Here is a 13705-nt window from a genome sequence, read left to right on the forward strand (position 1 = left end):
TGAAAAGTATAAGAGAAGGGGGTTTTGGTATTGCTCTTTTTGCTCTTTCTGTTTTTTTTGAGCTTCTTTTTTTGAGCATTTTTTTTGTTTTTTGTTTTTGATCAAAGACTTCATTTGCTTTGTATGTATATGTGTAAAAAGGGATTTCATACCTTGTCCTAATCCAGAGTCTTGTTCCAGTTCGCAGCTTTGCTTCAATCCAGGTCCAGGTTCCAATGCAGAGTTCTTCCGGTTTGTTCATCTTTTTGCTTTTTTGTTTTTTTTTGTTTTTTTTTTGTTTTTTTTTTGTTTTTTTTTTGCTTTTTTTTTTGCTTTTTTTTTTTGCTTTTTTTTTGTTTTTTTTGTTTTTTTAGAGAGAGAGGAGGGCTTAGTATATGCCTGTGTAATTTTTGGACAGGACTTAGTATAGGCCTCAAGGTCGGATTTCTTTTGATCCTTTTGGAGTGGAGGACTTAATATGTGCCTGATCATTTCTGATAGGTTTTGGTCTACGCCTCAGTTTTTGGATTTGATCCTTTTGGAGAGGAGGACTTAGTATATGCCCGTTTTTTTTACAGGACTTAGTATAGGCCTCGGATTTGGTTTTTGGTTTTTCTTTTGGAACTTGCTTTTGGAATTTTGCATTGGACCCCTTCTTGGAAATCGACTTGGCCTTGAGACTTGGATGTACAGCCCAGATTTTGGACTTTGATAGAAATTGCGCCTCTACTTTTGTATGCATGTATGTATGTATATAAGTGTGTATATGTATGTTTGTATGACTATGACTATGACTATGAATATGACTATGTGTATGTGTGTATGTGTGTGTGTGTGTGTGTGTGTGTGTGTGTATGTGTATAAGAAAGAAATAGAAAAATAGAAATTGTGTGTGTTTGTGTGTGTATGTATTTGTCTACTTCTCTAATTGTGTACTTCTCTATTTGTTTGTATATGTTTGTGTGCTAGGACTAGTACTAGAACAGTACTTGGACAGTTTTTGGACATTTGGACTTTGACTTGGACAAGACTTGGAATTGGATTTGGACTTTGACTTGGACATAGCAATGGACCTTGGCTTGACTATTTTGGAGATTGTACTAGTGACTATGAGGTTTGATCTGAGATAAAGAGATAGTCGTGAGCCTGATTTTTTGTCTGATAAATATTGTTCTGTCTGTTTTTTTTCTGCTTTTTCTTTTTTTGTATCTTTTTTTTCTTTTCATTTTCTTTTTATATTTTTTGTACTTCTTTTTTATATTTTTTTTCTTGTACTTCTTTTCTTTTTTGACTATCTATCTTGATTTGGCTTTGAATCTTGACAGTGACCTTGAGGGTCTCTGAAAAGCCTTTTTTTTCTCTGACGCGAATTTGGAGCCTGTATTTTAAATACAAAAAACAATTAGTCTATGTCTTGATATATTTCACCCCTTTCCCCGACACTTACATTAGCCTTTCTTGTGGGCCGGTTTGCCATTCTTTTCAGGCATATACTTTGGCCTTTCTTGTGGGCCGGCTTGCCCTTTCTCTGGTGCGCACTTGGAGCCTGCATTGCAACAATAAAAAACAATTAGATTATGTCTTGAGATAGTTTGGTCCTTTTCCTGACACTTACATTGGCCTGTCTTGTGGACCGGATTGGTCTTTGCTCTGGCGCATACTTTGGCCTTTCTTATGGCCCGGTGTGGCCTTTTTCGAGGCGCCCATGTTGGGCTTCTGGTGAGCCTTATCGGCTTTTGACAAGGTGTCTTGAGGACACGACATATCCGACCATTTTGCGGCAGAAATGGAACCATCGGGTTCCCCGGCAGAAGCAACAGGAAGCAACAGGAAGCAAATGTCCGACCAGTGGGATAAATGTCTCCTACCAGTGAGATAAATGGACCCGCCAGTGGAAGTAAAACGGGCGGCTGGAAACTGGCAACCGGCAACCGGCGGCTATATAAAAAGGTCCACTGGCGAGAGATAACAGGTCCACTGGTAGGAGGAAAGGGCCTACCAGTGGGAAGCAACAAACCCACTGGCAGAAATGTCCCACTGGTGGAAGCAACAGACTAACAAAAAAAAGCAACAAGCAACAGTACCTTTCAAATAACACGGACCGCCGTGGAAGGCATAGGAAAGGAACAAGCAACGGGAGGGAACAAGCAACGGGAACTAACCCAAAAAAGATGGTACCAGCCGCGCCCACCAGAAGAGACGACAGAAAGCAACCAGTAATACACAGGAATACGGACAGCGGGCTCACACGCTACACGCGCGCTTGTGGACTTGCTCGATATACCATGTTTGACCCGTGGCTCTACTCCATCGGGCCCCTTTGAAAGAAAGAAAAAAAAAGAGAGAGAGAGCGGTCGGTCGCAAGAGTCCAAAATCGGCTCAAAAAGTTTAACAAAATAATATTGCCAAGACTTTATGAACGTCTTTTGAGCTCTTACAGTCGCCTACTCCACAGGCTTTGATTAATTAGTATTCAAAGTTGCATCGCACATAACGTAAAAAAATCATATACTTATCTTAAAGTGATCTGGCTAGCCGTTCATAAGAAAAGAATCATGGCTATCGGAAGACCCTCTTGGCTTCTGTGTATAAACGATGACCGGCCGGACATAAACCCATATATTACCAGAAGCTCTCCATCGTCTCCACCGGTAGACACGGTCAGTACAAAGAAAAAGGAGAAAAAAAAGGAAAACCAAAGGACGCGAAAATTTTTCTATAGTTATAAAAACAAAAATGGGGAGATGATGACGCCTCCCTCACTTTAGTCCAATAAAATTCATCGAAAGTATACATCAATCAAAAGCTTGGGGGAGATAGGGGGAGGAGGATGGATGGATGGGTGCATCCTGTGTGGTGTTGGTCACGTTGATCATTTGTTTTCGTCACTACAAATACTTTTCAGGGAAAGTACCTGATTATAATATTGTATATACACAAACTGAAAAATGAAAACAGAAAGCCTTTTTAAAATATAGCACTGGTCTTGCTTTCCAACTCTTACACTCAGTACCTATATGCTTATTTTTTTGCAGTGTTATTTTGTAGTATCCTTTAAATGTATCTACTGTTTCATAAAGGCCAGGTCTTGAAAGAGTTTTTCGGAAAAATCAAAACTGTCCTGATATAAAAGATATGGGGGAAATCATGCAAATAAACAGGATAAGTCCAAACAAGGAAATCAAATATATATAAATTTATACAGGTATGTATCACATGTTTCATATTTTCTCTCACTCTCTTTGCTTCCTTTCAAAGGTTACCAAGTTACTTATGGAGTTAATAAAGCAAACACACCAAGACAAGAGGTGCTTGGTAAAGAATATAAAACATACAAGACATAAAAATTGGCTGTAGTTATTTGGCTTATTATTTATAAAATAATAATAATTTGAAGCATTTTGATAGTGTGCTTCTGCTAATCAAACAAGTCTAAGAGTACGCCTAATCGTAGCACTTTCATGTGAGTTGATGAATCACCTTTATAAAAAATATATTTCTATTAATTTAAAGAGTAATTTATGCTGCTACTCTCGAATCAGCTCTTTTATATATTCAGTATATAAGGACTCTCTCTATCTCTTACTAGGCTTATTTTATTTATTCTATATGTATCAAATAAATGTACTCTCAGCAATAGGCAGCACTATAGATTGTGTATTGAATAATGCAATTTATTCTTGTAATAAAAAGATATTTATATACACACCTTTAATAAGAATTTATATCATACACATAGTATAATAATATTATCCCAAATCTTCAAGTCTCTTATAACTTATAAAAATAAAATCTCAAGGCTAGTAATTTAACATACTATGCCTTTTACAAGTATAATTTTAAGCAGACACCCAAGTAGCTTTTATTTTGTACATGCATAAAAAGCAGGTGTCTATTTCTTATTTATTCTTTTTGAATGAAAACAGATTAGATATACAATTGAATAGTGCTTTTGTGAAAATACTTTATAATTTTGGCTAACAATATATGCTCATCAATACTACTAGCTGTATTTTACTTGAATGGAAAACATTGTGCCAATGAGTTTTAGTCTATTGTATTGCACGCTTGCAGACAATTCGGAATTATATTACAAAAACCATAAAATGAATAAAAAAAGGTGGGAACCTCGAAGTATCAACTTAACGTAGAAGCACAAAGGAAAATGCATTTGTTTATGTAGTTCTTATCTGTGAGTAGTGCGCATTGAAATGCAGTAAGTAAAACCAATTTCCTGGCTTCTCTATATTTTCCAGTGGAACACAGAAGTAAAAGGTCAAATCAGAGCGAATTGAACAAAAAGCTGCTGTGGGTTGTTTCGAAATGGGCAGATAAAAAGTTGAGACAGCTATCTGGAGATGTGTATGACGTATACTGGGGGATTACATTGTTTTGTGATTACAAAAAGAGAGCAACTGAGTCTGGTATGTAAGTAAGCATAAATTTATAAAGTAATAATAGACGTCTTTACAGGTTACAGGGGAGGCAAAGATTAATAAATAGACACCGTGATGTACTTTATGACTTAAAAGTCAGTGTGAATTTTGGTGGTACTGATATAACCAGAAAATAAGATACGCCGATACACTTAAGGTTAAAAGCAATATAAGCAAGAAATACTAAATGTAGAGAAGCTCAGAATACGAGAAGAAAAATAGGATTCTCTGATAGAATACATATAAACATAGAATGATCTGAACTGACACGATCAAGAGCATTAAAGATTGGAGTAAAATCTATGGTAGAATGAGAGATAGAGGGCAAGCATAACGGCAAAGATAAGAGAGAAAATATATCAGATCTTTAGCGCTTACCGATTTGGGATTGTCATGGAAACAAAGAATTGCTTATTTGAAGATTTGAAGAATAAAAAATGCTGTAATAAAATACCGGAACAGGAGTGAAGAAATTGATAACGCCTTGGGAGATGGGACTTATAAATGACATGTTATTTCTTGTAGCCTAGACCGCAAAAAAGAATTGACTGGTTGTAAATGAGTATTGATTACTGTCGAATCTGAGATCAAGACGGAAACATAAATAATTTATTGTTAGCAATTCCAGTTTAATGAATCTGCCTTTACTCTATTAACTAATACATAAACTATTGACACATAGTTTATTATTACTCTATATTCTTATCATAATATGACATTTACAATTATATATAGTATATATACAGTATATTCATAAATTATCTACATACTTATATTACTCTAGTAATATCTTATTTAGATACTACGCATTAGTATACCTATAATCCAAATACATCATCCGAGTATTTGAGTTGGAAAACTCAAAGACTACCAATAGTGTAGATATTCATTCTTGTCTAAAATCTCTGACTGATATGACTGGATGACCGCCGTACGCACAGATATTTCCAGAAGAATAACACTTCTTAATCATGCTTCATAACATCAATTAATTGAGCACATACTAGAATATAATTTAGTAAACATATAAATACCAACAATAAATACTATTTCAAAAACAATTGAATTTTGTTACTTTTTTTTTCTTTTGAAATAAAACATCATATATAAGCTATCATGAATTCTATTTTCAATATTCTATTTATCAATCTTGACACGTTGCGTGTATATTTACATTTTCGGCTGGCCCAAATATATCCCATATCTCTAAATCTTTTTGTATCGATTATGTAGACCAATTGGTTAAGTCATGATCTTGGGAAGAGCATGATTGTTACAACTGGTGCAGCAATCAATTGAAAATCATAAGTATTGTAACAATGAACCCCAAAAATAACTATCTATCTCTATTTCTCTCTATTATTTATTATTAATTATCCAAAGAAGCATAGTTTATCCCAGCATCTTAATAATAGCTTAGTAATATCTTACTAATTATATTATTTTATTTATTATCAAAATATCTATGTAAACATTGGAAGATAAAAGCAATAAACAATATCCTTACACATCACTTCTATTTTCTTTTTAGCTTTCTCAAGAGAACAAGCTGCCAATTTCCAATATTAGGGCAAAGGAGTTGTTAGAGGAGATTGATATATATTTCTTTTTTCTATTAATTATTTGGGTCACTTCTTTACACAAACCAACACAGCCCGTCTCAATATCAAAGCGGAAAATTTAAAAGTTTCTAGAATGAATAATATAGGCTTCATCTATAAAATTTCCAAAAACAAAAACAAAAAAAAAATTTCGTGAAATTAATGTAAGCAGTATTCAGCCTAACAAAGGTGTGCAGAGTTCAGAATAAAAGAAGGACTTTTATTGGTCAGAGCATATACAGAGTAGGTCGCGTCTGTAAAAGAGTACTATATTGGGCACAACATGACATCCATAGACTTTTAAGAAGAAAAACAATTATAGAATGCTAAAAGAACTATAAGCTGAGCGGAATATTGCAAATCCACAAAAAAGAAGGATAGTATTCAACGAGAGACTTCATTTTATTTTCAAAAAGAGTGTTATTTATAAGATCAAATGACAAGCTAATAGACCAGTCAGGAAATCCATAAAAGAGAGTCAAAAATATGGATTTTTCACAAGTTGCTTGTAAATATTAGAACCTGCCATTGTCAAGTCTTTGTTTTTAGATAGCAGTTTAGCAAAAGAAGAACTATGTAAGCTTTACACATTTGTCACTACAAGACGAATAAAATTAAAACAATTTCTATATAAGATTACAGCTAGAAAAGCAAAAGAAAAGATGATTAACTTCAAAACATAACCAGTAATTTTTCTCTATATATTAAAGACTTGCTTTAAAGTATTCGAATTAAAGCTGTAGATTGATAGTAATATAATTCCGAATTGTCTGCAAGCGTGCAATACAATAGACTAAAACTCATTGGCACAATGTTTTCCATTCAAGTAAAATACAGCTAGTAGTATTGATGAGCATATATTGTTAGCCAAAATTATAAAGTATTTTCACAAAAGCACTATTCAATTGTATATCTAATCTGTTTTCATTCAAAAAGAATAAATAAGAAATAGACACCTGCTTTTTATGCATGTACAAAATAAAAGCTACTTGGGTGTCTGCTTAAAATTATACTTGTAAAAGGCATAGTATGTTAAATTACTAGCCTTGAGATTTTATTTTTATAAGTTATAAGAGACTTGAAGATTTGGGATAATATTATTATACTATGTGTATGATATAAATTCTTATTAAAGGTGTGTATATAAATATCTTTTTATTACAAGAATAAATTGCATTATTCAATACACAATCTATAGTGCTGCCTATTGCTGAGAGTACATTTATTTGATACATATAGAATAAATAAAATAAGCCTAGTAAGAGATAGAGAGAGTCCTTATATACTGAATATATAAAAGAGCTGATTCGAGAGTAGCAGCATAAATTACTCTTTAAATTAATAGAAATATATTTTTTATAAAGGTGATTCATCAACTCACATGAAAGTGCTACGATTAGGCGTACTCTTAGACTTGTTTGATTAGCAGAAGCACACTATCAAAATGCTTCAAATTATTATTATTTTATAAATAATAAGCCAAATAACTACAGCCAATTTTTATGTCTTGTATGTTTTATATTCTTTACCAAGCACCTCTTGTCTTGGTGTGTTTGCTTTATTAACTCCATAAGTAACTTGGTAACCTTTGAAAGGAAGCAAAGAGAGTGAGAGAAAATATGAAACATGTGATACATACCTGTATAAATTTATATATATTTGATTTCCTTGTTTGGACTTATCCTGTTTATTTGCATGATTTCCCCCATATCTTTTATATCAGGACAGTTTTGATTTTTCCGAAAAACTCTTTCAAGACCTGGCCTTTATGAAACAGTAGATACATTTAAAGGATACTACAAAATAACACTGCAAAAAAATAAGCATATAGGTACTGAGTGTAAGAGTTGGAAAGCAAGACCAGTGCTATATTTTAAAAAGGCTTTCTGTTTTCATTTTTCAGTTTGTGTATATACAATATTATAATCAGGTACTTTCCCTGAAAAGTATTTGTAGTGACGAAAACAAATGATCAACGTGACCAACACCACACAGGATGCACCCATCCATCCATCCTCCTCCCCCTATCTCCCCCAAGCTTTTGATTGATGTATACTTTCGATGAATTTTATTGGACTAAAGTGAGGGAGGCGTCATCATCTCCCCATTTTTGTTTTTATAACTATAGAAAAATTTTCGCGTCCTTTGGTTTTCCTTTTTTTTCTCCTTTTTCTTTGTACTGACCGTGTCTACCGGTGGAGACGATGGAGAGCTTCTGGTAATATATGGGTTTATGTCCGGCCGGTCATCGTTTATACACAGAAGCCAAGAGGGTCTTCCGATAGCCATGATTCTTTTCTTATGAACGGCTAGCCAGATCACTTTAAGATAAGTATATGATTTTTTTACGTTATGTGCGATGCAACTTTGAATACTAATTAATCAAAGCCTGTGGAGTAGGCGACTGTAAGAGCTCAAAAGACGTTCATAAAGTCTTGGCAATATTATTTTGTTAAACTTTTTGAGCCGATTTTGGACTCTTGCGACCGACCGCTCTCTCTCTCTTTTTTTTTCTTTCTTTCAAAGGGGCCCGATGGAGTAGAGCCACGGGTCAAACATGGTATATCGAGCAAGTCCACAAGCGCGCGTGTAGCGTGTGAGCCCGCTGTCCGTATTCCTGTGTATTACTGGTTGCTTTCTGTCGTCTCTTCTGGTGGGCGCGGCTGGTACCATCTTTTTTGGGTTAGTTCCCGTTGCTTGTTCCCTCCCGTTGCTTGTTCCTTTCCTATGCCTTCCACGGCGGTCCGTGTTATTTGAAAGGTACTGTTGCTTGTTGCTTTTTTTTGTTAGTCTGTTGCTTCCACCAGTGGGACATTTCTGCCAGTGGGTTTGTTGCTTCCCACTGGTAGGCCCTTTCCTCCTACCAGTGGACCTGTTATCTCTCGCCAGTGGACCTTTTTATATAGCCGCCGGTTGCCGGTTGCCAGTTTCCAGCCGCCCGTTTTACTTCCACTGGCGGGTCCATTTATCTCACTGGTAGGAGACATTTATCCCACTGGTCGGACATTTGCTTCCTGTTGCTTCCTGTTGCTTCTGCCGGGGAACCCGATGGTTCCATTTCTGCCGCAAAATGGTCGGATATGTCGTGTCCTCAAGACACCTTGTCAAAAGCCGATAAGGCTCACCAGAAGCCCAACATGGGCGCCTCGAAAAAGGCCACACCGGGCCATAAGAAAGGCCAAAGTATGCGCCAGAGCAAAGACCAATCCGGTCCACAAGACAGGCCAATGTAAGTGTCAGGAAAAGGACCAAACTATCTCAAGACATAATCTAATTGTTTTTTATTGTTGCAATGCAGGCTCCAAGTGCGCACCAGAGAAAGGGCAAGCCGGCCCACAAGAAAGGCCAAAGTATATGCCTGAAAAGAATGGCAAACCGGCCCACAAGAAAGGCTAATGTAAGTGTCGGGGAAAGGGGTGAAATATATCAAGACATAGACTAATTGTTTTTTGTATTTAAAATACAGGCTCCAAATTCGCGTCAGAGAAAAAAAAGGCTTTTCAGAGACCCTCAAGGTCACTGTCAAGATTCAAAGCCAAATCAAGATAGATAGTCAAAAAAGAAAAGAAGTACAAGAAAAAAAATATAAAAAAGAAGTACAAAAAATATAAAAAGAAAATGAAAAGAAAAAAAAGATACAAAAAAAGAAAAAGCAGAAAAAAAACAGACAGAACAATATTTATCAGACAAAAAATCAGGCTCACGACTATCTCTTTATCTCAGATCAAACCTCATAGTCACTAGTACAATCTCCAAAATAGTCAAGCCAAGGTCCATTGCTATGTCCAAGTCAAAGTCCAAATCCAATTCCAAGTCTTGTCCAAGTCAAAGTCCAAATGTCCAAAAACTGTCCAAGTACTGTTCTAGTACTAGTCCTAGCACACAAACATATACAAACAAATAGAGAAGTACACAATTAGAGAAGTAGACAAATACATACACACACAAACACACACAATTTCTATTTTTCTATTTCTTTCTTATACACATACACACACACACACACACACACACACACACATACACACATACACATAGTCATATTCATAGTCATAGTCATAGTCATACAAACATACATATACACACTTATATACATACATACATGCATACAAAAGTAGAGGCGCAATTTCTATCAAAGTCCAAAATCTGGGCTGTACATCCAAGTCTCAAGGCCAAGTCGATTTCCAAGAAGGGGTCCAATGCAAAATTCCAAAAGCAAGTTCCAAAAGAAAAACCAAAAACCAAATCCGAGGCCTATACTAAGTCCTGTAAAAAAAACGGGCATATACTAAGTCCTCCTCTCCAAAAGGATCAAATCCAAAAACTGAGGCGTAGACCAAAACCTATCAGAAATGATCAGGCACATATTAAGTCCTCCACTCCAAAAGGATCAAAAGAAATCCGACCTTGAGGCCTATACTAAGTCCTGTCCAAAAATTACACAGGCATATACTAAGCCCTCCTCTCTCTCTAAAAAAACAAAAAAAACAAAAAAAAAGCAAAAAAAAAAAGCAAAAAAAAAAGCAAAAAAAAAACAAAAAAAAAACAAAAAAAAAACAAAAAAAAACAAAAAAGCAAAAAGATGAACAAACCGGAAGAACTCTGCATTGGAACCTGGACCTGGATTGAAGCAAAGCTGCGAACTGGAACAAGACTCTGGATTAGGACAAGGTATGAAATCCCTTTTTACACATATACATACAAAGCAAATGAAGTCTTTGATCAAAAACAAAAAACAAAAAAAATGCTCAAAAAAAGAAGCTCAAAAAAAACAGAAAGAGCAAAAAGAGCAATACCAAAACCCCCTTCTCTTATACTTTTCAATATCAAAACCCATCCTTTTATTACTATTCCATGAAATTGACTGGACAAAAAAAACCAAAAAAAAAAAAGAAGTAAAAAAAAATCAAAAAAAAAAAGAAGTAAAAAAAAATCAAAAAAAAAAAAAATCAAAATCAAAAATCAAAATCAAAATCAAAAAGTCCAAATTATCCCCTTTACTATGTGTGCTGTGTTCGGACAAAAAAAAATTAAAAAAAAAATCAAAAAAAAATCAAAAAGTCCAAATTATCCCCTTTACTATGTGTGCTGTGTTCGGACAAAAAAAAATTAAAAAAAAAAATCAAAAAAAAATCAAAAAGTCCAAATTATCCCCTTTATTATGTGTGCTGTGTTTGGACAAAAAAAAAAGCAAAAAAAAAAAAAAAAGTCCAAATTATCTTTTTTATTCTTTTCAATATCAAAATCATCCTCTTATTACTATTCTGTGAAATTGACTGGACAAAAAAAAAGAATCAAAAAAACAAGAAAAAAAACAAAAAGTCCAAATTATCCCCTTTATTATTTTTCAATACCAAGATCCTCCTCCTCCTCCTCCTATCACTCTTAGCTTATATTGACTGGACAAAAAAAAAGAAGAAAAAAAAACGGACAAAAAAAAAAGATCAAAAGAAAAATCAAATGGACCAAAAAAAAACCGACTGGACTTGACTGGAACCGACTGGACTCGACTGGACTCGACTGGACTCGACTGGACTAGCATGGCCTGGAATATCTTAGTATACTTAATTTAATTTAACTTAACTTATATTCCCCTTATAAAAATTTGAACAATAAATTTTGATCTCATTTGACTTTGATATTATCTTTATGAATTTTGTCCCTTTTTGATTTTGGTTTTACATTTGTCTTTAAAAATGCTATTAATAATGTTTTTTGGTACTACTATATTACACTTGAGAGTTGTCCTATTATACTTGTGTTCCTTGGTAAGATAAACATGGTATACTTTCTAATGGGGCGTTCATTCAGTTTACTATGGCACAGCGGGGTTTGGTCGGTATCGCTCATTGAAATCAGCTTTGAAGTGGTAGTGTCTGTAAAAATGACCCAAAGTAGTTTACTAGCTCTCTTTAATTTGTTCTTTCTTAAGATTGTTCTTCTACCGATATTCATTTTCTTGTCGCTGAACTTATAATTTCACTATATAGCCAACCCACAATGTGCCATTAAGTTTGTCTATAATAATAATACGGTTGGCTGTTGTTTTATTACTACCTTTTTCTATTGTCTTGATTTTGTTAAAAAGAGATTCACAGTGGAAGATAACGAGGAACGTACCCGAGCTATCAGACGAAAAAAAAAGTTAATACGATATCTACAAAATGGCATATGGTCCTAGGGGCGGCTAAGTAACGAAAATTGCAGCATGATAATTTGAAGCTTCTTTGGGGATGGAAGAGTTTTGAACCTTTTGTGGTTCAATCATTAGCCTTCTCAAAGCCTCCACTATGATTATAGAAAGTACCAGTCTGTGCAGAAATTAGGCACCAATTTGCCATTCATTTGCTCAGCAGTCGTTTTCTTTTTGGCTAGAAAATAATTTCGTTAACATTAATTCATAAAAGTTACATCGATCGTTATTCTCTTTCTTTTTTTTTTAATATCTTTAAAAATATTTCACCTCTCAAGTCACTTGGCTTGACTCACTGCTACTGTCACCCATTTTTGGCGTTCTTTATGAACAGTTCTGAGTCAGAAGCCGAAGGAAAAGGCGAAATATGTGACAATTTTATAAGTAGAAATGTAAACAAGGAATCTCAAAATATTGAACGCATGTATGGGCCTGGGACCTTATGTCCAATATCTCCACCGTTCCCCGTTAGCCTTTACCATCTTTGCCCATCCGAGGTTGTGCCTATGAGAACAGACTTGGTCTGGTACCGTTGTATAGTCAGGTTCCATAAATGGATCGTCCGAGTTTCTAAACGAAATATCTCTTTGGAGTTCTTATCCTTGCTGAAATCCGTTCCCAATCCAGGTGTCTTCAGTACCCAGTTACTTATTCTTAATTCTTTCATGTCATTTATTTTTTCTTACATATTTATACCACCTTTATTCTTACCAGCTGTATTATTTATCTTAATCTTAGACTTTTCAAAGCTGTTTTCCTCGACTCGGTGGGGGTCTTTTTTTCTTTCTTCTCATATTTAGGCGGTTACTGTTTTTCTTTTCAGCTGATTCTTCAGCTCTTATTGGGTCACACATATTCCTCAGTGAACAAGGCCTAGAAAAATCTGCAATAAAGTATTTTCCTCTGTATGGACACGGACTTTAAATATTATCTTCACGACCTCAGACCTAACAACTTGAAGTTTCACCTGACCACTCCCTCAAACCATTCAAAAAACAATCTTGGAGCTATATGTTACTCAAGATATTCTTGGAGTACTTGATCTCTAAAATGCCATCATAATGTGTGTATTTTTCTTGTATTTTTTTTTTGGGTTCTTTGTTTTGGAATACTTTTCTTAAAACAAAACAACAATGAACTACAACTACCTTATTGACACTGTTCTTGACAATGGAGGAGTCGAAAATTTTTTACAAGCATTGTTTAATGCTTGCCCTTAGGTTTCGTAGTCGAGAAATAACTCAGAAGAGAAAAAAAAGATTCATTTAAAAGACTATTTATCATTTTGCAACGATTATTCATTCACTTTCAAAAAGTTGACATGTTAATATGGATTTACAGTATCTTCTTTTTTTCTTGGGATTCCCCATAAAGTTAATGGAAGTTCGAGTTAATGACCAATATCCAAATGACAGCAACTACAATTGGTGGACTCCCACCTTGAGCAATTTGTATGATTGAAGAGATTCAAATAGTTCTATAGCTCGTTTTATAAA

At 34.7% G+C, this 13705-nt stretch overlaps 3 protein-coding genes across 3 annotated transcripts; 2 read left to right on the top strand and 1 right to left on the bottom strand.

Moving 5' to 3' along the window:
• Positions 1-1461: 1461 nt before the first annotated feature.
• PHYBLDRAFT_142911 (hypothetical protein) lies at positions 1462-2827 on the bottom strand (the record flags this gene model as incomplete). The annotated part of the gene is made up of 6 exons (XM_018430892.1): positions 1462-1525; positions 1595-1917; positions 1997-2033; positions 2158-2297; positions 2606-2695; positions 2774-2827. The coding sequence occupies 6 exons, from the start codon at positions 2825-2827 to the stop codon at positions 1462-1464; spliced, it is 708 nt and encodes a 235-aa protein (XP_018293968.1).
• Positions 2828-8012: 5185 nt separating this feature from the next.
• PHYBLDRAFT_142912 (hypothetical protein) lies at positions 8013-9378 on the top strand (the record flags this gene model as incomplete). The annotated part of the gene is made up of 6 exons (XM_018430893.1): positions 8013-8066; positions 8145-8234; positions 8543-8682; positions 8807-8843; positions 8923-9245; positions 9315-9378. The coding sequence occupies 6 exons, from the start codon at positions 8013-8015 to the stop codon at positions 9376-9378; spliced, it is 708 nt and encodes a 235-aa protein (XP_018293969.1).
• A 2346-nt stretch (positions 9379-11724) lies between these two features.
• PHYBLDRAFT_165909 (hypothetical protein) lies at positions 11725-13086 on the top strand (the record flags this gene model as incomplete). Its single annotated transcript, XM_018435324.1, has 5 exons — positions 11725-11784; positions 12105-12160; positions 12424-12876; positions 12948-12975; positions 13033-13086. The coding sequence occupies 5 exons, from the start codon at positions 11725-11727 to the stop codon at positions 13084-13086; spliced, it is 651 nt and encodes a 216-aa protein (XP_018293970.1).
• Between the last annotated feature and the right edge of the window lie 619 nt (positions 13087-13705).

The sequence above is a fragment of the Phycomyces blakesleeanus genome (genome assembly GCF_001638985.1).
Source record: "Phycomyces blakesleeanus NRRL 1555(-) unplaced genomic scaffold PHYBLscaffold_6, whole genome shotgun sequence".
Taxonomy (NCBI): domain Eukaryota; kingdom Fungi; phylum Mucoromycota; class Mucoromycetes; order Mucorales; family Phycomycetaceae; genus Phycomyces; species Phycomyces blakesleeanus.